This window comes from Rhodamnia argentea, chromosome 1 (genome assembly GCF_020921035.1).
Source record: "Rhodamnia argentea isolate NSW1041297 chromosome 1, ASM2092103v1, whole genome shotgun sequence".
NCBI lineage: Eukaryota > Viridiplantae > Streptophyta > Magnoliopsida > Myrtales > Myrtaceae > Rhodamnia > Rhodamnia argentea.
This window is the reverse complement of record NC_063150.1, coordinates 31,383,111-31,407,514: the sequence shown is the minus strand read 5'-3', so window position 1 is coordinate 31,407,514 and position 24,404 is coordinate 31,383,111. Positions and strand designations below refer to the sequence as shown.

Sequence of the window (24,404 nt, the reverse complement as noted above, 5' to 3'; positions counted from 1 at the left end):
ACTCACTTACTGAAGATTGCTGTGTTATTTTTATAAAAGAAAAAAATCAATGACCATATCCTTAGAAATTGGCGTGCACAATTGGAGCGGTTGTCTCCTTCCCTGTCTCTTTCTATCACCTTTTATCTCAATTAGCTTAGCATCGCTACGTCTTACGTTGTACATGACGAGTCAAATTTGTCATCCTTTTCCGGTGTTTGGTGCTACAGCTTTGATCTTTCCCTTGACTTTCTTGCCGTGCGTCCCAACCCCACCTTTCCAAACGCAAAACCAATTTTGAAATCTTTGAAGATCCCCACGATGATTTAATTTAAAGAACAAAGAACCCATTAGATTCCATCAGTTTTGACAGTTTTCTTGTCCCCATGTGTCAACATTGTACGTATCCTCCTACTAAAACAACAAAATCATTTAGAGTTGAATTCGTGATTAAGGAACAAACATGCGTGTGAATCGGACGCACGACACATGTTTGATTCTTAATGTCACCGAATGCAAAACAATCTTCAGTTTAGACCATCCAACCCGAGTTTTAGCACGTACTTGATTCCTATGGTCATAAGGAAAGATAATCCTTCAATTGTACCAGCGTGGTCTTCATGCATGATTTTTAATGCAGTCCTGCAGTACTGACCAGTATTCCATTGCCTCGATGCGCAATCGTTTTAAGTGATTTTGTCTTTGTATTTTTTTTGTTCATATACCTCTGTGCTTCTCTTGCTTTTCTGGAAACAAGAAATCGCAAAAGGTCGCGACGTAGGTGAAAGTTCTTTCCCGGACAATGGCCGGCCAGAATGTAAGAGTTAGCCGTCCAGAGGTTGAAATCGATAGAACACTGGATGTTCAATCTCCAATCATGTTACCCAGAATGCCAAGGAAGGTACTTGGCCATCGTTAGCCGCTCACTTGGACATCAAAAAGAGCTTCGACTATTCAGAAATTTCAACACTCAGAAAAAAAAAAAAAATACATGGGTCGCCACATTCGATGAAAGATATACGAGATCATAACCCGTCATCCTGGAAAAGGTTTCGTTGCGTTATCGTCCTACAATTGTGGATGAAGCATTTCTCTCATAGCTCAAATTACAACAACAATGCTCTCTGCCATACATCAAACAAATCACATAGGCCAAGCAAAAATATCAGGGGGCAATGTCCGAGAATATGCCCCTGACCTGGATCACTATCAGGACAATGTGCAGTCCGTGCCTGCATGAATGTGCTAACTGGAAAGCGGGGCACAAGCTCTTCGCACTAGGGTGAGGTAGAAACATCGAGCCTCATTTACTCGAGAGCCTGAACAGTCGTATGCTCGATCTATCGTATGATTGCATGTAAGGAAGTAAACTGGCAGGTTGAAAGGTTCCAGTCAGGTCAGCAACAGTGAGATTTGCCTTGTCAACTAAAGCGAGAAAACGATCGAAAGTATTGGCATTGCGGATGACAGACGAAATGTAAGCGATTGGATGCTTGGTGGGGCTGGCATTTCCTGCACGGTCGCGAGCTGCCTCGACATCCTGGGAATTGCACCTATTGCTGTAATCATGTGAGTTGCCAATTGCACTGTCACAACCTGCTCTCGGGAATTGCGATGACTTTGATTTATCCACAAGAATGGAGAGCAAATGCACAAGGTGCGGCAGGCACAACGGGTCGTATATCACGTCTGCACCTAAGCTGTAGAAAAAGAGAAATCACGTCTTCACTGATTGATGAAGAGAGAAAGCACCCGAATATCTCACATTAATGCCCAACAGAAGAGGCGTGTTGGTAGAGAAACTACTCACATTATATCTGGCTCCGATCCCTGAAGTTCAATCTCAGATGCACATTCCCAAGGCAGGTGTAAACATTTTACCTGGTGTGAGGAAACGATATCAATTTCAGTTCTTATTCCTCCAATTTGTGCAGGTTCAAACTGCATCAGGATCCACATGATTGCAGAGGATGAATATTGTTCGGATGGACCTCATTCAAAGTCATGCTTTTCTTGAGCAAATCAATTTGTTCAATGGAAAAAGTCAAACCACGCTGCTATTGAAGTAACCGAAGAACTAATGGGGAAGTCGTGCAGCAGGACTACTCTATCATGCTAAAGGCATTATCATAACGATGTCTACCATACCAATGAAAGAAGTATCTATCATTTGGATCTAAGAAGGAAAACTATGGTGCATGTGTGTGAAATATGAAACTAAAAACTTGAAAAAATGGGCGCTTAGATTGGAACGTGCAAGGACAATGACATGATCACTCACAGAATCTGGACATTGCGAAGACTCTGGCTCATCATCACTGGTGCTCAATTGATTCATCTTCAAATTAAGCTTCATGTTGCTTAAAGTTGATAGGTCGCCATCACTTAATATTACCTGCATGAATGTGGTCAATTTCTAAACTGCTACCCATGTATCATCATGAAACTATGTCCAACGTATTCAGCCAAGTTTGTATATGTGCTGAAGGACAGATCGCTAGTTTCACAACCAAATCAGCTTGTGACATTCAGCTCATAGGAACAAGAACAATCCCAAGAACCAATTACAGCACAAGAGTTGCTTGCCAAAACCATAGCGTGCACAACCCTAGCATATCCACATATACTGATTGATGAATAAGAACAATGCATAAACATATGAAGGTTCGAGTAAAAGGAAAAAAGCAGAAAGGAGCTTGAAGCTGATGGACAGTACCTTGGAAGCTTTCACATGCGAGAGACAGATACCAACTAAGCCAACACCTGAGCCAACCTATGTCCAATATTCTAGTCAATACCTGAAATCAGTTCTAGTGCATGATATATAAAGTTAAAACAGATTGAACTAATCGCACAAAGGGGGAAAAGAATAGAAGGCCAAGTGATTATCTCTGCGGAATCGACTACTGGATCTGATGAATCAGATTGTTACTACAGAAATTAAACTATAATGTTCGCAAAACTTTTCTAACGGAATGTCTATAAGAGGACCAAATCTAACGTGGATAATAAATCAGGAAAATTGAACCCATGACGCCTCAATGTTTATTTGAAACTTCTGATGCACTTTGGACAGCTTACTTCAAAACATGTTTTGCCGGAGAACATATCCGGAAAGGAAAGTATGAACTCTGACAAAAATAGACTGGCTGGCCAGATCGAGCACCTGATGAGAGAATGGACTGAAAGATAATTTCAGTCGGCACATAAATCCACACAATGCATGAGACAATAAACCATCTGTGATTAAGAGCGTCTCCACACCTAATATAAAATTGTGCTCTGAAAAAACAAAAAGTATACATCCACATCTAATCTACTTGTATGAAACCAAGCAAGCATATGACCCAGGGTAAGCATTCAGTTTTAAAAATATATACATGATTCAATCGCATACACACCCCGTATCTCCTTCAAGCATGTTGAGCGAACAATGCAGTGGAACCACCAATTTCCTTACCATTGCATCCTTACAACTTGCATCTAGGAAATCGCAAACCGAAGATTCAGATTATGGATACAAAAATTATAACTCAATTAAAAAAAAAACCTGAAAAAAAGATAGTTACCATCTGGGAAAATAAAAGAGATATATTTCAAAGCCCTCACATTCCCTTTGACTGCATTTTCATCCTAATGACAAAAAGACTTTGTCATTGGTAGCCTGAGAATTAATAAATAAACCAGGAGAAATGGGACACATTATTCTGTAAGAAAATTAACAACAACGAGCTTTACCTTTAAAGAAGTCATGAACTCGGTGTACAGTTCATACAATTCATCTAGCACGTCATCACGGTTAGCCTCAATTTCCAATATGAGCTTCTTCAAGAAGTGTTTCAAGTACGGAGCGTGGCACTTGCCAATCTGCAACAACACACCCCCTGTTCAGAGAATTCTGTAGTAACAGTCCTTCACTAAAATAATGCAGCAAAAACTGATGGCAATGAACCTGATACTCAAGAACTAACACATGAGCTAGTATTACTAAGCTAAGCAACAACTCCAACACTAGTAACAAGAACAATAACTTCCACAGAAGCATATAATCATTTCGTTTCACTTTAGCAGATATGACACACAGAGGAAACACAAAAGATTACTTCTTGTTTTTTCACTTATTTCCTAAACCAACATCAACATGTGACCTGAACTTAAAAGACACTTCAGTTGCGACATCTTTTTATCTTTTTTGTTTTGGGTTCTCTAGTTTGGGAAAAGCTCTCAATCAAGACTTACAGCTTTACTGATGCAATGATCCCACACGAACCTCTGAACATCCACCGTCACGGACCCTCCACCAAGTGATCTGGGTTTCGAATAGAAGAGACAATTGCTTCAAATTCAATACACGCAGGATCTAGAGAATCTAAAGAGCAGGTGAAAAGGAAATTGAACTCGGTGAAGCGCGCGCAGAGAGGAAAACAGAGAAGATTTCACCTCGCGTGGGATAACACGCAGTCAGTGGGTTCCATGGCGAGAAACGCGGAGACCAAATGGAGGCTCGCAGTTTGCTTCTCCATTTGTTCCAAGATATTTCTCCTCACCTCTTTCTCTGCAACATCCTCAGGGCAGGAATCACGAGCAGGAGGAGGAAGGAGCCGATGAGAAGCGGAGATGGGTTTGGATCGGTTTTCGGGTTTCGGGTCGGATCGAATGTGAAATCTCAAATCGGATTATTTAGGCATGAAATTCATCCGAAACTCGTAAAAACAGATAAAAACTTCCATGGAAAGAATAAAACTTCTTTTGTTTCCATCTTTAAATCTCTAAAACCATACAACTAAACTTATCACTTCTTAGAAGACCTAGAGTATTTCAATAATATGCTTAAAGCAAATTTAGATTTACGATACTATACTTGACAAATGAATTGCATGAATAATATCATTTTCCAAAGCATGGAATTACGAGAAAAGTATGAAACTACTTTATTTAATAACTTTTGTAACCTCATAAAAATATTTAATGTACTCATTAATTGATTTTATTTCCGGAGAACATTCGGTAATTATATAATTGACTTTATGCGACACAAAAAAAAATGAGATTAAAATTTATACATGCGTAAATTATGTTGATTTTTATACGGCAAATGTAATGAATAAACTTGAGGAAAAAAAAAGGGTACATCTTTACTTGGTTATTGAAAAGGGGAAAAATTCCAAATAAAGATCCGAAACGCTTTCATTTTTTCAAATAAAGGCTTGAATTGGATATTGTTTCAAACAAAAGTCCGAAGTACCCTTTTTGTTTCAAAGAAGGGTCTAACCAAATGCATTTTCATCATTTCATCATCTTCTTCTTTTTTATCTTTTTCCTTTTTCTTAAAATTTTATTTTCTTTTTTCTACTTCTTTTTTTCGCTTTTGTTTCGGCTAGCAAGGGTTGCCGCCCTCGTTGGTTGCCGGAGAGGGCGGCCTAGAAGAATCGAAGCCACATACACCTAAAACCCATAAACCTCTAAGTCCTAAAACCGCAGGCAGCAAAATGCGTAGAACTGGTGAGAGTTCTACACGGGCGATACTTAAAAACCCAAAAACAAAGAAGAATTGAAGCCGCAGACAGAATCGCACAAAATAATGGCGTTGAAGGATCGTATTGCGCTGCATTTTCTTGACCGAGCCATGGAAGCCTTCACTCGCGATTCCTACATCCTTTCTCTCTCCCTTGCCGGTCCTTCGTCATCTCCTTTGCGCCACAAGCCGGGTTGCGATGGCAGCCTCGCCTGTGACCGTCGAGGCTAGGCCGCCATTGATGGCCACGAGGGAGGCCTCACCGGGGCGAGGGCTACCCTCGTTGGCCACAAGCGAGGTTAGCCCTCACCCGGTTCGGGTGAGGGTCGCCTCGCCGTCGACCAACAAAGGCCCGGTAGAGGGTCCCCTCCAAAACAAAAGAAATAAGAAAACAGAAAAGAAAATTTTAAGAAAAAGAAAAAAAAATCAAAATAAGAGGAAATTACGAAATTGTCCTTGGTCAAGCCATTCTTTGAAATAAAAAGGGCATATCATGCTCTTATTTGAAATAAGGTCTATTTCGTGCCCTTATTCAAAATTTCCCCTTAAAAATGTGATTCGTAAAAATCATCTTTTTCCTTTTGAAATAAAAAAGTAAACACTCCATTCGGGAGGACATGTGGCTAGACAAAATGGAAGCATGTCCTTGAAATAGTGAAATTAGTGAATGGTAACATCATCCGATCGTTTGAATTTTTTTGTGTTATCATGTCTGTTTTCATGTGTTAAAATTAGGCGATGTTGATAGTAAGGCAATTCTTGAAAGAAGAGAGGAAAGCAATTCGCGAAAAACAGTAAGTATTGGCCCCGGTGTTTTTTTTTTTTTTTTTTGGTCAGACCCTGCGCTGACCATTTATATTATGTGAAAGAAGTGCTGATATTATTCAAGACAACCGAGTTGCGGCTGGTGCAATTTTTGATTCGTTCGGGATGCACATTCATTCGCAGAGAGACTCATTTTCTTTATTTCTTAAGAAAAATTCTTGGGGTGAGCAGCTCTAAAGTCGATTCAAATTTCAAGTAGAATTTGAAATCTATCCATTGAAATCGCTTATCCAATTTCTAGAACCCGAAACCCACCATACATAACTTTAGATCCCGAAATCTAGATTGTTACAGGTTTTAAGGTTTACTTAGGCTCAACCTATATTTTTAATTTGAACGATTGCAGTGAATTACCACCTCTAATAATCATCACTTACTATTACAACCCATTGATCACAACTGGATATTGTCGAGAATGGAAGCTTAGACTGGTGATTTCAGATTATACACTTATCATTGGACACGGATCGCATGAAGACAATTAGTTTTAAAAAAATGTTCTAGATTCCAAGTAGAACTAAAGTGTGAAACCTACCGTCGGAATTGGTTCTCCAATTTTTGTGACCTGAAACCTATCACGCATGTCTTGAAACCTCAAACCAGACGGCTGTTTAACAGATCGATCTCCGGTTCCCAGTTCTACCCTTAAACCATGCTCACTCTGTGAAACCTAAAAAATAAAAGCATTATTTAATCAAGGACTTTGACTTCGGAGTCAACAATTTGAGGTTGTTTTTTTGCGGGATCAGAAGTCATATTTAGGCGTGGAATCATTCGATGGAGACATCAACTGAATTTGTGGTATCGCTTGATCTCTGCTCGGGGTCTTCCTCCGGGTAATCTTCCTTTTGCTTCTCCTCTCAGCACATTGCTCCGTTCCTATGCATGCCTGCAAAAGCTTCTGTAGTTGGAGGGAATTCCGGATCAATTTTAGTCCTCAAACACCAATTTTGTTCATATCGAAATAGCAAGTACCATGTAGGACGGTCGGCGTACGAGTGAGCAATTTCCAATCAAAATTGGTCAAACGAATCGAACTGGCAAAATAGAAAATAATTTAGGATTCAATTGGCAAAATTAAAATATTTAGGACTAAATTGGCAAAACTACAATAGGTTTAGGGAAGCAGCAAAAGCTTGTTAGGGATAAATCTTGCGGATGAGGAAAGCGAAAGCTTGTCCGATTCTTTGGAGGACCTTGGTTCGAGTGGTTTAGCGATTTGGCCTCCAAAGGAATCACTAACCTAGGTCTTTTAAACACCCGAGTCTCATTTAGGATCGGGTTCGCAAAGCACTACTCATGTTTCTTTAGACGCACTAAATGGAATTAAGAAATCGATAGCTCTTATGTGTGAATTGGGGTTAAATGATTGTGATATTCAGTTGTTTGTGAAGAACTTTGGGTTCGATTTTGAGTATGATGTAGATGGTGAGGTTTAGAAATTGAAATTGTTGGCTGGTTCCTCCGGGTTAATGGAAAAGAGTATTGTCACTCCTTAAGGAAAATAGAAAGTTGTCGAATTCTCAAAAGAGTTAGAAGAAAACTCTAGCAATTCTAAGTTCGGGGAAGAAATTGCGGAGGAAACAGATTCACGAGTAAAGATAAGCGATGACGATGATCAAGTGTTCGAAATCTTTCGACACTTTGGTGGATTTGCAAAAGACACTAAGTTTAGACCAAAGATCTTTAAGAGTCAAGACTATATGGACTCGTTTAATGGTTTCTTGGAAAGAAAAGTCATGCCACACAAGACTGTTGATTTTGAATATCTTAGTGATCATGGGATTGCAATAACAGAAATGTTTGAGAAGATGGATTTGATTAACTTCTGCACGGGGTCAGAAACAATATATCCCGAGTTTGTGGCCTTATTTTATTCAAATCTTCACTTTTCGAATGACCCCAATAGAATGACTTTCACTGTTGGTGATTTTTGGTATGTGGTCACATCCGATCTATTGCCGTCTCTTGTAGGAGTGAAAGCATCGAGTTTTGTGAAAATTGATGTAAAGCTAGAAGCGGCTTACAAATGATCATAGAAGATGATAAGTTCACTAGAACCACTGGAACATACATCAAGTATACATCTACGCCTCTGCTTTATAGGATTGTACAAAAGATTCTTATTAGCTGCATAAGACCCGAGGCTTCATATATTACGGATGTCTCGCGCTATGAGGCACCGATGATTGCTGCAATTGTGAGAGGATTGTCCTTGTCTCTCGCACACATAATCATTTTTCATATGTATAGGACAATAACAAAGAAGGCAGGTGACGTATGGTGCACCAATCACAAAAATCTTTCGAGCATTGGAAGTGAAGCCACCCCCACGAATGAAGCAGGAGATACTACTGGGTATGACTGTTGATTCAGACACTTTGTTAAGATGCATTTCACTATGACTCTAGATGGATGGATGGACAAAGATGGGAACTTCATTGAGATTGGATGCAATCTTGATGAAAGAGCAAAAGAAATTATTGTTGCTACTCTCACCAACAGAAAGAGCAAGCCTAAGAGGAAGGTTTTGCTTATTCTCGTCAAAAGAAGAAGGGAAAGAAGGCGAAGAAGTCTGCTATTTTTGCTGAAAATAACAGACTTGCATTTTTTTTTTTTATCTAAACTGAAAATAACTCTCTTATGCAAGTATCATTTTATCAAAATCTTTTCAAAACTTAGAACGCTTGAAAGATTTTGTCTCCATAAAAATAAGAGGGGATTGTTAGGAAATTATGTTTGATTTTGAAGTAAACAAAACTACTATACTTTGTTAAAAAGACTTTGACTTATACTTTAAGGATTCACTACGAATATATCTCTATGCCTTTTGTACTTAATATGCTTAATGCTTTTATTTTGATAGAAATAGGATTTGTGGCAGAGACAGATCGATACGAGAATCATGACAGGATATATTTTGATCTTTGATTTATCCTCATTGCTTAATCAAATCTTATTCTCTTATTTATTTTACCATATTAAATCTTCCCACTAACGGTCAATTATCTGGTTAGGATTGCGTTCATAAGTTAAATTGATTAACTAATCAATCTAAAATATATTCTAGATACTTTCCATTCAAGGAGTCTTGATTGATCGGCAATTACCCGTTGGATAATTATCTTTATTAGATGCTTAGTTTAAGGATTCTAGGATTTGTTTGTATTGGCGAACAAATTATCTCAAAATTCCGATCGTTCTCACTTCAACGACTCGTGATCTTTATTCATCAATCAACCAACGGCTAATGTTTGTAGATTGATCCTCGGAGTGGTTCTATCCAATGAGAAGTGTGGAAGATGAGGAGTATAAAGAGCACCAAGTTCGAAGATCAGGGAGACAGATCAAGAATTCATCATCTTTATACCAAGAGAACTTTATTTGATTAATTGTCTACTTGAGCGTTTACTTGAAATCTTGTGAGAGGTGTAACACAAAGTCCAAGGTGTATAGTGGAAAGCTTTAATAGAGGTATTGGTTGCTTCTGTTGGAAGTGCTTGTGGTCAAGCATTTACATCTTTCTGTAATCTCTCATTTGATTACTTAGTGGAATCCAGCTAGTTGGCTGTAAGTGTGGGAGAGCACATGTAGGCTTATCATAAGTCGAACCACTATAATCTCTTATGCATTGTCTTCTACTCTCTACTTGCCTATATTTACTGTTTAGTAGAAGCAATGCATGATTCTGCTTATTATATTTGTCCTATTAAATTTGATTATTTTAATTCCACATTATTTATTTGAGTTAAGTTATAAAAACCTATTCACCTTCTCTAGGTGTTAGGTCTAGTCAAAACAACAAACCGTACCTCATTGGTGATTGATTTGATCAATTTCATGTGGTCGTTCCTAAACATTCCTCCCCCCCCCCAAATATCACATTGTGAGATCCTATCGGCATCAGCTAATTGCCTTTCTTCCCCCATATTTGACTATGACCGTTCAGCCTATCCAAATATAATTGATCACAATTTCGGACATTCAACATAATGACCATTTCGACCAAAAAAAAAAACATAAAGACCATATTTTGACAAAAAAAAAAACACTTAATGACCATATTTCAACCAAAAATAAAAGCATAATGACCATATTCTGACAAAAAAAAAAAAAACATAATGACCATATATAGTTATACATGTATCTCCACATAAACATGTCCATACAAGAATAAGCTAAGTAGGGCACACTTTTCTTTTCTATAAAAGACAAACAGATAAATGTGTTAGGTTTAGCCAAAACAACAAACTGCACCTCGTTGGTGATTGATTTGATCAATTTCTTGTGGTCCTTCCTAAACATTTCCAATTCCTTCCCCTCCCCCCCCTCCCCCGGAACTATCAGCATCAACTAATTGCCTTTCTTCCCGCATATTTGACTATGACCGTTTAGCCTATCCTAATATAATTGACCGCAATTGCAGACATTCAACGTAATGACTATTCGATCATAAAAAAAGAACATAACCACCATATTTCGACCAAAAATAAAAACATAATGACCATATTCTGACAACAACAAAAAAAACATAATGACCATATACTGACCAAAGAAAACATAATGACCATATGTAGTTGTACATGTATCTCCACATAAAAATGTCCATACAAGAATAAGCTAAGTAGGGCACACTTTTCTTTTCTATAAAAGACAAACAGACAGAGGAATACAAGATTGGAGGAAGGTTGGATCACTCGAGTTCAGTTTCTCCGCAGCAACTTCGTGGTCCATTCTTTGGCTTCCTTAATCTTCCACCCACAACCACTCGCAAGTGCTGCCTGTTCGCTCACACGATTGTCGGTCCGGCAATATGTGGCAAAATGCTCGCAGTTGTTGTTGACGAGGCTGTAGTCGCCAAAAGCTTTGTCCTCGTAAAGCTTCTCGGCCCTATCGACGACTTGATGGGGCAATTTGGTGTCGGTTAACCTGGTGCAAGTTCCCGGCCTTGCCAGCTTAAACCCTAGCAGCGGCCACCCATATTCATACTGGTGGAGGGAACGGAGCCTTTTGCCGTCCTGCAGGAAGCAATCGAGACAAGTTTTGACGACGCCACGGTTGATGCTCTCCTTGTATCCACATTTTGGGCAAGGGGGCGAAAGTTGTTGCCTGTCACTAGTCTTGGACAATGATGGGAATATGGTTTTTTCGTTTTGTGTTCGGGTGAAATGAATCACGTAGCTGTCCCCGACGTAAATTCCTGTCATCATACGTACATGATTGCAAACCAGTAAAGAATCAAGTTTAGTCCAAATTGAAACAGAAAAAAATCTGGAGGACGTGTAGGCGGATTTTTGACCTAAAGAGAAATTAAATGTGCTGGAGCTGCAGCTCAGCCCTAGAATTCTCACTCCAAGCATTCTACCCAAGAAAATGCACGAAATTTCCACGCACAAAAAGCGAGGACAGCATCTGAAAACCATTTTCCCCATATAAATATATAACCCCTGATGGACTTTAGAGTTGTTGAGCTGCTTGCTGCCTTGCCTTAATCTCTTTGACTAGTTCGGATCTCTCGTTCTTAATCGGATATGTCGGAGCTGAAAAGGACTCCTTTTTAGGGTTTGATTTTTTTTTGGTCCAACCTTTTTAGGGTTTGATTGGTTGGTGGGTGTCCAGCGGGAATCTGCGTCAAATTCTCTCTCTCTCTCTCTCTCTCTCTCTCTCTCTCACCAAGAATCTAGGGTTTCCATCGTGTTGTTAGAACCTTCTCTTGCCTTCTTTTCTCCGAGAGTGGGAATTGATTTTTAACATTCATTCTGGGCTGAGGGCAAGTGTTTAAGTTTGGCTTGGAAGAGGTAGTACGAGAAAGTGGACTCACAAGCCATCCATCATGAGATCGAGCAATCGGGAGAAATCAGAATTCAATTGTTATTAGAAACTTTTCACGCCTTTTCTCGGAAAACAGAAATCCGATATGAAAAAACCAGAACGGTGGGGATGGACTAAAACTCAACACTCATGGAGCCTCCAGAGCCAAAGGTAAACCAGGTGGAGGTGCGGCTCGACCCGCGTTTGAGTTTTGCTTGGGAGAAATGGTACGAGAAAGCGAACTCCACAACCCACAAGCGCAGATATTAACCAGTGTACTTCACTTAACCCTCAGAAGGAATGGATTTAATGAGTGTAAAATGATCGGCTAAAGAGCAAAAAGATTGGCTAGAAAAAGGGGGAGGATAAACAAAAAAAGGACTAAGATCAGGAAGATGAGGAGTACTCACCATGATGGCTGTATAATCCATACAACCCGTATCTGTAAACGTGATCCCCAGGTTTGAGATCCTCAGGTCGCACCACTTTCCACATCAACTGCATCAATGTAGTCAATACCTGGTTGATGATCTCCATAACCATTTTGTCTTGTGGCCCTTTTGCACTCTAATGGACTTGTGCTCGAGCGGATTTACCTGCCCAAAACTCCAAGAACTGAAGATAATTATTGCAGTGAAGAGAAGAACAAGAGAACTCAGGTTGGGGAAGCTAAAATGGTCACCTGCGCAGCCAAAAAGGCCGATGACAGGGATGATGAATACGGTCTTTGGAAGAGAGGAAGAAGATAAAGGAAGAAGTGAGAGAGGATGAAGTGGGGAAGATTGGCCGATGACGATGAGGTTACGCTATGACAGTGCTTCAAGTGCGCGGGTGTGAGAGAGATGGCTTATAGTGAAGAGAGAGGCAAGAAGAAAGGAAAAAGTGAGTGAGAATGAACTAGGGGAAAGAGTGGGCGATGGCGGTGAAATCTGGTGGGTCCAAACTTTGTTCCTCTTTTGTCCTTTTCCCATCTTGCTCCAACTTATGTCTTCTCATCTCAGTCAACGAGTGAAAGTAGGGGAAGAGTCAAAGAGCCAATGATAATCCAATCCACCTTGTCTTAACATTTTTCCTACGGTTTTCTTACCTGTAAAAGCCGGCAAAACCAGATTTTTTTTTTTCCAGATCAGTTTAACGGTAAGCCAGAAGACGACAAGCTTGTTGTTCCTCTGCGGAAGGCAAAAGAAACTGTTGCTGGTTTTTTTACCAGTTTCCTTCATTTCCACATCAGCAGGGGCAGAGCAAAAGCAGGGGAAAGGAGGAGGGGAAAAAAGGAACTGTATTTGACCACAAAAAAAAAAAAAAAACGCGGTGAAAAATCTGAAATGTGAACCCATATGACACATGTCAAATTTTTAATGGAGTGGCTCAGAAATGATGGGGCGCTCTAGAAATGACGGGTATTTTTTTTTTTTTTTAAACAAACCTAACGTTTACTTTTTGTTTAGGTTTAGGTCATTTAAGATTCGATCTAGAGCTACCAATTGAAGAGGTCTTGACTCCGCCGAATTTGTGGTACATCGACCCTTGTTTTCTCGACCTCAAGCTCGATCGCGTCTTCTATCAAAGTGTGTATCCACTTTTCGGAACCGCGGACCGGAAACCCTTAGAACCGCCCGGGAACCGGACCGAACCGATGGTCCGATCCGGTTCTCGGTTTCGAGGGTGGCCGGTCCGGTCCGCGGTTCAGAAAATTGGGAACCGAGACTACCGGTCCGGTTTCCGATTTTTTATAGAAACCGGACCGGACCGGGAACCGCTCACCTCTAAAATTTTCTTTATAGTTTTTAAAAGATTTTTTCAATGTATTTATTTTCTTCCCCTTTTCTTTTTGCCAGTGGCAGGCTAGCCACCGGCCACATGAGTTAAAGTCCCAAAATTCACTGAATTTCACTAATCATGACACGTTGGCCATGTGTAATCTCTATCACTTTATCTAAATTTTGCTATTTGCATTGGGATCGAAAAATGGGACATTTGTCTTCAAATCGTGGTCGAAAATTAGGTTGGGGGTCGAATTCGTTATCAAAATTAAGCTCGAGGAACAACATTGAACTAGAGCAATAGTGAAAGGGTCTTTTTTTTTAAAAAAAAAATTGAAAAAGGGCATTGAGAACTCCGATGTTGATTTGTATGTCAATGTTCAATGAGCTCATGAGTTAAAATATGTCTCAAATTTAAGCCCGTTATATAAAACCCGACATAAGATTAATTGTTAATTGTGGAGGTCTCAATATTATGAATTGGATATTTCCTATTTTGTTCGCAGGTCAAATTTATGGGCAAGAGTTAGGGTGCGCATGAAATCACTTCTGACCAAGAAATCAACTTCCGATCGAAAATTGATTTCTCCACTTCTCCTCAAAAGTAGAAGTTGATTTTTCTACTTCTGCTCCCGATTAACTTCTAATAAGAAAAATTTATTTGGTAACAATTGAAAATTTCTATTTTTGAAACATTATTAACAAAATTTTCGGCGGCGATGGTCGACGGCGGCGATGGTTGGTGGCGGTGGCGGCGATCGGCGGCGATGGTCGGCGGCCGCCGTGGTCGGTGGTCGCGGTGGTCGGCGGCAGAGGTGGTCGGCGATTGGCGGTGGTCGGTGGCCGGCGGGGCGCAGGTCGGGTGGTGGTGGGCGGCCGGCGCCGGTGGTTGCGACGGTGGCGGCGGTGGTGGAGGTTGCGGCGATGATGGGCGGTCGGCGGTGGTGGTCGGCGGCGGTGGCGGCGGTGGTGGGCGGGCAGCGGTGGCGGGCGACGTCGGTGGGCGATAGCGAACGGCGGCGGTGGATGGGCAGTGGCCGGCGAAGGCGGGTGTGGTTCAAGAAGTGATTCTGGGTCTGAAAAGTTAAAATTTTTTACTTCTCAAAATTGACCGAAAATCTTGTCAGAAGTAAAAAATCTTACCGTAAGTGAAAAATCCTACCGGAAGTCAATTTTTTTACCAAACAGATTTCTACTTCGATCGGGTTTTTATCAAACACATTTCTCCGCCAGATGGGCTTCTGGTAAAGAAATGAGAAATCAGAAGTGATTTCATGCGCAGCCTTATCAACCAAGAAAAGAAAATAAATAAGAAAACAGGAAAGTTCATTGCCGCTCGCGACTGCCAAGAAATAGTATTTTTCTTCCGGGTGAATCCCTCATTTTTTCTCTCATTCCCTCGTCTACTTTCTTTATCTCTCTCCCCCAACTTCCCTCGACAAACGTGATCTCTATGCCAATAACTGGTCATGGTCCTCGTAAACGGATAACCAAACATGGAATGCGTCCAACGTGCGAATCAAAACCTAATCCCGCGTCGAATCGCCCTCGTATCTCTCTATATATAGCAACAAGCTTCGCGCAAAGTTTCGACCTTGATTCAGTTCCCGTACCGTTCGCTCGTGGCCCAGCCAAAAAGGAAACAAATTTATCGTTCCCTTCGACGTGGGCTCCGTTTGTACGGTTTGGAACTGACCGCACGCGCTTTGGCGTTTCTGTCAACTTTATAGAGGTAGAGACACAAGGGGGCGCGACAATTTTCACCAGAAGCAGATTCTGTGGAATTGAGGCTTTGCAAAAAGAGAGACAAGTGGCAGACGAGGGGTTTTCGGAGAGGGATCGTGGGTGTGAATCGAATCTTCCAAGGAGTTGAAATTGGGCTTCCAAGAAATAGTATTTTTTAATAATAAAATTTATTTTTTAAAGAAATTTAAAAAGTATAAAAATAAAATAGAAATCTTTGGGCGGTCAATAATAATTTTTCATAGAAGATTTTGTGTTAATAATATTTCATAAATAAAAATTTTCAACCTTTACCAAACAAATTTCTCCGATTAGAAATCAACTTATGAAGTCGCAGCAGAAAAATCAACTTTTGTTTTTGAGTAGAAATAGAAAATCAACTTCTTGCTAAAAATTATTGATTTTTGAAGTAAAAATATTATCATGCGCGCCTTGATATTCCTATATAGATCTGGTGTTGGATTTTACTGAGAACCCAGACTTTGACCAAAATCTCCACGTGGTGTCCTTCGTCTGGCGAAAAAACAGAAGAAAAAAAGAAAGTGTGAAGCGTAGGTCTTCTTGTCGTCCGTGAAGCGAAACTGTGTTTCGCGCAATGCATCCAGCGAAGAGCCACGAGTATTTGTAGTCAATAGAAAATCTTGTTTAAGATATTGCTCAATTTCTTGTAAGATTGAGGGATTATTTCGCGAGAAATCATAAGGGTTAAATACTGTGTGAGTTATTGGATGTAATTGATATTAGGAAATACCGAAAGTATTTCAGTGACTCGAGCGTGGTTTGTAATCTCCGTTATATCGTTTGATCCGTAGTAGAATTTGTTGCTGCTTTTTCCATGGATGTAGGTCTATACGATCAAATCACGTAAATCCGGTATCCGATTGATTTCCTTATTTTGTCTATTTTGCTATTCAAAGGGTAGGGTCACTTCTCATGAACCTTCTTTTGTGCTCATTTGAAAAATTACGAGATTTATGCGGGCTGATGGGAGTGGTAGGGTAGGGATAAGTGAGGACATCACATACGAACAAATATGATTCTCTTCCCAGATATCATAAGCGGACAAACATGAATTCAAAAGAAAAGGCCAACAGTTCTCTCCCTGTCATGGTCGTTGGGTAATGGGTATGTTCAAGGTCAAGGCAGGGAAATGGGTAGCTAATAATGGCATGCGAGATCGATACATCTTAAGGGAAATGGATTTGGAATTCTTTCGATCCGAACGGGCTTGTCATGGAACAAAAATGGTTCCCCCACTGTTTTTCCATTAAAAAAAGAAAAATCCAAAAAACAAAAAGCAAAATGGGGCTTCCCAATCGGCATAATAATTTTGACAAAAAAAAATCGGCATAAGAATACGTAAGAAAATGGATATAAGAAGGAATCTATAAGAAGGGATTTTAAATAATTTTGATTAGGCAAGGGGGGTTAATGGAATCGAGTCATGAACCGGCATAATTATACATTTGAATCTAGAATTGTCACTAAAACATTAATCACCGTTAACTTAAGCGCTATATGACCAAGTGTGTTTGGTGGGCCTCACGTAATATACGATGGATTTTGTGGATGTGAATTAGAGGGGAATTGTGAGCGTGTTACTCCATCTTATGACCTAATTTTCGATGCCATGTCACTCTCGAGGCAAATTCCCTCGCCCCCAAAAAGTCTTAAATGTCAAGAAATAGGCTTAGACAAAACTTGAGATTGTAAATATCGAAATTGGATTATATATGTTTTCAATTCAAGAACAATCAACAAAGAGAGATTTTAGGTGCACCAGGAGTCAAAAAGTATGACATTCCCATTGACCCAAACCGACCAAGAAATATCAAGTTGCTCATCCATTTGAAAGAAGGAAAAAAAAAAAACATTGAACTTCTAGTAATCAGTGGTTTATACATTGAACTTTTTGACTTTTGAAAGACATGACTTTTTCTTCATCTGGCTAGGGCTTTATATACACGCGAAAGGGTCAGGTGCAGACACGTGTGATGGTCAATTATAGTATGTCATGCACGACTCAATTTGATTACGTTCGGTCCAAAGACACTCCTTACAGAACATATTGATTGGATAATTTAATTGAACATATCAATATCATTGGATGACCAAAAGAAAGACATGCTACGATCAGAATCAATTAAATGATTGTCATTTTTGGCCACCGGATTGTACAGTTTGGATGAACTTCTAGTAATCGGTGGTCCTTAGCAACCAAGAAGAAGAAGAAGATAATATGTTAAAATTTATGGGATCACTGGTAACTATTTTAAAAATTTACGTTTTTAGGTGAAGGCGCGATTTAATATTTAATTACTCTATCATAATAAATAATAAATAAAAGGGTGTTATGGAGTTTTAATAATAAATAAATGAGTATTATCGAAATTCAATTACATAAAGAGGAATTCTCGAAGATTTAAAGTTAACATTTGGTTGTGAAAGGGAAAATTCGAAGGAATAATCTAGGAGCACGATAGGGGGAAGCTTGAGTCCCCCAAAATTCCCGAAAGGATTTAATACGTCTACCGCGATACATCTTTCGGCCAGTGGAATGGATCATTTTGACGATCCGATTTGGGTAATCTCACGGAAATCTCAATGTTAGGCGATCCGAATTCCTCTCGAATGCTTCTACAGGTGGATCGCTCCACAATTTTCGTGACTCCGGTCGGGCAATATTTTTCGCAAAGTCCTTCCATGAACCATCGAAAAAGGAAAAAAAAAAAAAAAAACTTCCCAGACACAGCTGTGTATTCTCAAAACAAGCTAAAAAATAAAAAGAAAAGAAAAGAAAAGAAAAGAATTAGGGTTTGATCAGTCTCGATCCTTGTCACCCTTTTGTTTAAGCCTTCATGCAAGAGATGTCGGCCACACACCCACCACTTTTTCATATCATTCTCTCCCAGCTTTTTCTCGCTGTTTCCCTTCTTCTGCAAGTCTAATCCTAAACCTTTTAAAAATTTATCAATTTTGTTCTGAATCTATTATTTGAATATTGAGTCGAAAGGACTGTATTGTCAAATCATCAGAATGTTTAGGGTAGAATTGGCAAATCATTAAAAAATTTTGAACCGAGTTGACACAACCGAAAGGTTTAAGGCCGAATTGGTAAATTGTCAAAAGGTTTAGAATTATGTTAGCACAGTTGAAAAACGTATGATTAGGTTGGCCTACGTACAACAGGTTTATGACTGTTTAAAATAATTTTCCCCTCCAATTGGGGACAAAATTCGACGAGATTGGTACTGACGGTAAGATGTATGGTGGTAGACATATTGCAAATTTGCACTTTCTTTATAAAGACACAAGGTCGTACACATATTTAAGAGCAACGATTCTGAAGTGATACTTCTTTCGTTTATTGGCAACTAATCCAATGTGATCGTCGTAAACGTGCATGGCATGCGATATTTCTTGGTTTAAATAGGCATCATTCCGTTTAAAATGAACATGGTCCCACGACAAGAAGGTGCATCTGGCATTTGTGTCGATCATTTGTCCATGTCAAACATTCATATGGCTACATCACTCGGTGAGAACAACTGCGACCTGGATTTTAAAGTACCACAATCACGATCTCGAAGATTGCCGAGCGCGACAAGATTATTATGACTTAACAAATTATTCAAAAAAGAAATGAGGTCTCTCTTTCTATCACCTTTGTTTCAATTAGATTAGCATCACCACGTCCTACGTAGTTTAAAGCAAGTTAATCGGTCATTATTTCCATTGCTTGGTCCACCGGCTTCAATCTTAATCCTAGACGTCCTTGCCATCCTGAGCCCAACCACTCTCAAAATCTTTGAAGACCTAGCTGTGATTTTTGGTTTAAAAGAAGAAAAGAACATATTTTTTATATTAACTTTGACAATTTCCTCAAGCCCATGTGTCGTCATTATGAGGTTGCCAGGACGTTTATCTACCACTAAGGTGAGGTTCCTACTCTTAATTATACATAAAAAAAAGGAAAAAATTACCAAAGGAAGTCTCTAACCTATTGTAATTATACCAATTTAATCATAAACTTTTTTTTATCAATTGAATCATAAATTTTATATAATTGTGCCAATTCTATTCATTTGGTTGACCGATGTTTAGGTAGTGCAGCCGATATTGACGTGAACAATTTTTAGTATTTTCATGAATTTCTTAATTAATTTTTAAATAAAATTTCCTTTTTTTTCTTTGGTTAGGGTCGGTAGGAGACTGTTGGCCATCGGCCACTGGGTGAAGACATGCAAGCTTGCCTTCGCTAGCTGCTGGCGATGGTTGCGGCCCTCATGCAGTAGCCGAAGGAGGTCACCGGCCCTCGCGCATTGAGTTAGCGTCCTCATGTCGGCCCTAACCGAAAAGAAAAGAAAAGACAGACAAAAAATTATCAAATAAATAAATATTAAAAATACTAAAAACCGCCCACGTCAACATTAGCTAGCCAAATGGACTAAATTGGCACATTAACAAATTAAAAATTTAGGACACAATAACAATAGATTTAGAATATTTTTGGTGATTCTCCCCTTGACAAAAAAGCTTCAACTATTCAGAAATTTACGACACCGAGGAAAAGAATGGGTCGGCACATCCGGTTACAGATACATGAGATCATAACCCGCCATCCCGGTAAAGCTTTCGTTGCGCTATTGTCCTACAAAGTTCTCTGTTGCGGAGTTAAGCATCATGCTTATAACTGTGGATGAAGCATGTCCTCTCATAACTCAAATTACTACAACCATACTTGCAGTCCATACATCAAACAATATCAAATCGTATAGGCCAAGCGAAAACATCGAAGGAAATGTCTGAATATGCCACTCACGGGGATCGCTATCAGGAAGCGCTATGCACTAGGGCGAGGCAGAAACATTGAGCCTCATTTGCTTGAGAGCCTGAACAGTCGTATGCTCGATCTATCGTATGATTGCATGTAGGAAAGCAAACTGGCCGGTTGAAGAGTTCCGGTCAGGTCAGCAATGGCAAGGTTTGCCTCATCAACTAAAGCAAGAAAGCGATCGAAAGTACTGGCGCTGCGGACAACAGACGAAATGTAGGCGATTGGATGCTTGGTGGGACTGGCATTTCCTGCAATGTCGCAACCTGCCTCAACATCCTTGGAATTGCACCTATCGCTGCCAATTGCACTGTCGCAGCCTGCTCTCGGGAATCGCAAAGATGGCTCTGATTTATCCACAAGAATGGAGAGCAAACGCACAAGGTGTGGCAGGCACAACGGGTCATATATTACGTCCGCACCTAAGCTGTAGAAAAAGAGAAATCACGTCTTCACTGATTGATGAAGAGAGAAAACAACCGAACATCTCACAATAGTGCTCAACAGAAGAAGCATGTTGGTAGAGAAACTACTCACATTATATCCGGCTCCAATCCCTGAAGTTCACTCTCAGATGCACATTCCCAAGGCAGGTGTAAACATTTTACCTGGGGCGAGAAAACGATATCAATTTCAGTTCTTATTTCTCCAATTGTGCATGGTCATACTGCATCAGGATCCACATGATCGCAGAGGATGAATATTGTTCAGATGGACCTCATTCAAAGTCATGCTTTTCTTGAGAAAATCAATTTGTTCAATGGAAAAAGACAAACCACACTGCTATCGAAGTAACCAAAGAACTAATGGGGAAGTCGTGCAGCAGGACTACTCTTTTATGCTTAAGGCATTATCATAACGATGTCTACCATACCAATGAAAGAAATATCTATTATGGTATCTAAGAAGGAAAACTATGGTGCGTGTCTGAAATATGAAACTAAAAACTTGAAAAAGTGGGCGCTTAGTTTGGAACGTGCAAGGGCAAAGACATGATCACTCACAGAATCTGAACATTCCGAAAACTCTGGCTCATCATCTCCCGTGCTCAATTGATTCATCTTCAAATTAAGCTTCATGTTGCTTAAAGTTGATAGGTCGCCATCACTTAATATTGCCTGCATGAATGCGGTCAATTCCTAAACTGCTACCCATGTGTCATCACGAAACTATGTCCAGCGTGTTCAGCCAAGTTTTGTGTATGTGCTGAAGGACAGATCCCTATTTTCCCAACCAAATCAGCTTTTGATATCCAGCTCATAGGAACAAGAGCAATCCCAAGAACCAATTACAGCAAAAGAGTTGCTTGCCAAAACCATAGCAAGCGCAAACCTAAGCATATCCACATATACTGATTGATGAAATAAGAACAATGCATAAACATATGAAGAATCGAGTAAAAGATAAAAACCTATGCAGAAAGGAGCTTGAAGTTCAAGGACAGTACCTTGGAAGCTTTCACATGGGAGAGACAGATACCAACTAAGCCAACACCTGAGCCAACCTATGTTTAATACTCTAGTCAGTACCTGAAAGCAGTCCTAGTGCATTTATACAGTTAAAACATATCGGACTAATCAGACAAAGGGGGAGGGAATAGAAGGGCAAGTGATTATCTCTGCAGTGTTCCATAGACCACTGGATCTGATGAATCAGATTGTCACCACAGAAATTAAACTATAATGTTCGCAAAACTTTTCTAACGGAATGTCTATAAGAGAACCAAATCTAACGTGGATAAAATCAGGAAAATTGAACCCATGACACCTCAATGTTTATTGAAAATTCCGATGCACTTTGGACAGCTTACTTCAAAACATGTTTTGCTGGAGAACATATCCGGAATGGAAAGTATGAACTCTGACAAAAATAGACTGGCTGGCCAGATCGAGCACCTGATGAGAGAATGGACTGAGCTAATTTCAGTCAGCACATAAATCCGCACAATGCATGAGACAATAAACCATCCGCGATTAAGAGCGTCTCCATATTTAATAAAAAATTGAGCTCTGAAAAAACAAAAAGTATACATCCGCATCTAATATAATTGAACAAAACCAAGCAAGCATATGACCAGGACAAGCATTCAGTTCTTCAAGAATATAAATGATTCAATTGCATACATACCCTGTATCTCCTTCAAGCATGTTGAGCGAACAATGCAGTGGAACCACCAATTTCCTTACCATTGCATCCTTACAACTTGCATCTGGGAATTATAAGCCAAAGATTCAGATTATGCACACAAAAAATTATAACTCAAAGTGAAAAAAAAACCTGAAAAAAGAAAGCTACCGTCTGGGAAAAGAAAAGAGATATATTTCAAAGCCCTCACATTCCCTTTGACTGCATTTTCATCCTAATGAACTCAGACTTTGTCATTGGTAGCTTGAGGATTAATAAATAAACCAGGAGAAATGGGACACAATATTCTGTAATAAAATTAATGACAATGAACTTTACCTTTAAAGAAATCATGAACTCGGTGTACAGTTCATACAATTCATCTAGCACATCATCATGGTTAGACTCAATTTCCAATATGAGCTTCTTCAAGAAGTTTTTCAAGTATGGAGCATGGCACTTGCCAATCTGCAACAACACGCCCCCTGTTCAGAGAATTTTGCAGTAATAGTCCTTCACTAAAATAATGCAGCAAAAACAGATGGCAATGAACCTGAAACTCAAGAACTAACACATGAGCTAGTATTACTAAGCTAAGCAACAACTCCAACACTAGTAACAAGAACAATAACTTCCACAGAAGCATATAATCATTTCGTTTCACTTTAGCAGATATGACACACAGAGGAAACACAAAAGACTACTTCTTGTTTTTTCACTTATTTCCTAAACCAACATCAACATGTGACCTGAACTTAAAAGACAATTCAGTTGAGAAGTCTTTTTAACTTTTTTGTTTTGGGTTCTCTAGTTTGGGAAAAGCTCTCAATCAAGACTTACAGCTTTACTGATGCAATGATCCCACACGAACCTCTGAACATCCACCGTCACGGACCCACCACCAAGTGATCTGGGTTTCGAATAGAACAGACAATTGCTTCAAATTCATTACGCACAGGATCTAGAGAATCTAAAGAGCAGGTGAAAAGGAGATTGAGCTCGGTGAAGCGCGCGCGCAAAGAGGAAAACAGAGAAGATTTCACCTGGCGTGGGATAACACGCAGTCAGTGGGTTCCATGGCGAGAAACGCAGAGACCAAATGGAGACTCGCAATTTGCTTCTCCATTTGTTCCAAGATAATTTCTCCTCACCTCTTCCTCTGCAACATCCTCGGAGCAGGAATCACGAGCAGGAGGAGGAAGGAGCCGACGAGAAACGGAGATGGGTTTGGATCGGTTTTCGGGTTTCGGGTCGGATCGAACGTGAAATCTCAAATCGGATTATTTAGGCATGAGAGAAATCTGAAATTCATCCGAAACTCGTAAAAACAGATAAAAACTTCCATGGAAAGAATAAAACCTTCTTTTGTTTCCATTTTTAAATCTATAAAACCATACAACTAAACTAATCACTTCTTAGAAGACCTAGAGTATTTCAATAATAGGCTTAAGCAAATTTAGATTAACGATACTATACTTGACAAATGAATTGCATGAATAATACCTTTTTCCAAGGCATGGAATTGCGAGAAAAGTATGAAAATTTATTTAATAACTTTCGTAATCTCATAAAAATCTTTAATGTACTAATTAATTGATTTTATTTCGGGAGAAAAGTCGGTAATTATATAATTGACTTTATGCGACACAGAAAAATGATATTAAAATTTGTACACGCATAAATTACGTTGACGGAAAATGTAATGAATAAAGTTGAGGAAAAAAGGGTATATCTTTACTTGGTTATTGAAAAGGGGAAAAATTTCACATAAAAACTCGAAGTCCTCTCATTTTCTCAAATAAAAGTATGA

At 39.5% G+C, this 24,404-nt stretch overlaps 1 protein-coding gene across 7 annotated transcripts; it reads right to left on the bottom strand.

Annotated features, from left to right (window-relative positions):
• Nucleotides 1-985: 985 nt before the first annotated feature.
• LOC115743910 (putative uncharacterized protein DDB_G0277003) lies at nucleotides 986-23,850 on the bottom strand. 7 transcript variants are annotated; one of them, XM_030678908.2, is made up of 11 exons: nucleotides 23,638-23,844; nucleotides 23,435-23,504; nucleotides 22,934-23,062; nucleotides 22,766-22,829; nucleotides 22,598-22,679; nucleotides 22,281-22,365; nucleotides 21,918-21,974; nucleotides 21,475-21,588; nucleotides 21,008-21,078; nucleotides 20,791-20,897; nucleotides 1,014-1,575 (listed from the first exon to the last, which is right to left on the bottom strand). In XM_030678908.2, exons 1-11 carry the CDS (start codon nucleotides 23,718-23,720, stop codon nucleotides 1,283-1,285), a joined length of 1,155 nt encoding a protein of 384 aa, XP_030534768.1. In that variant the 5' UTR covers nucleotides 23,721-23,844; the 3' UTR covers nucleotides 1,014-1,282. The 7 variants fall into 7 exon arrangements, with proteins under 7 accessions (XP_030534766.1, XP_048138770.1, XP_030534768.1 ...); XM_030678909.2 differs by having other exon boundaries at nucleotides 1,014-1,532; nucleotides 20,763-20,897; nucleotides 23,638-23,842; XM_030678906.2 differs by lacking the exons at nucleotides 20,791-20,897; nucleotides 21,008-21,078; nucleotides 21,475-21,588; ... (5 more) ...; nucleotides 23,435-23,504; nucleotides 23,638-23,844 and adding exons at nucleotides 1,790-1,920; nucleotides 2,261-2,374; nucleotides 2,696-2,752; ... (4 more) ...; nucleotides 4,219-4,288; nucleotides 4,420-4,644 and having other exon boundaries at nucleotides 986-1,679.
• Between the last annotated feature and the right edge of the window lie 554 nt (nucleotides 23,851-24,404).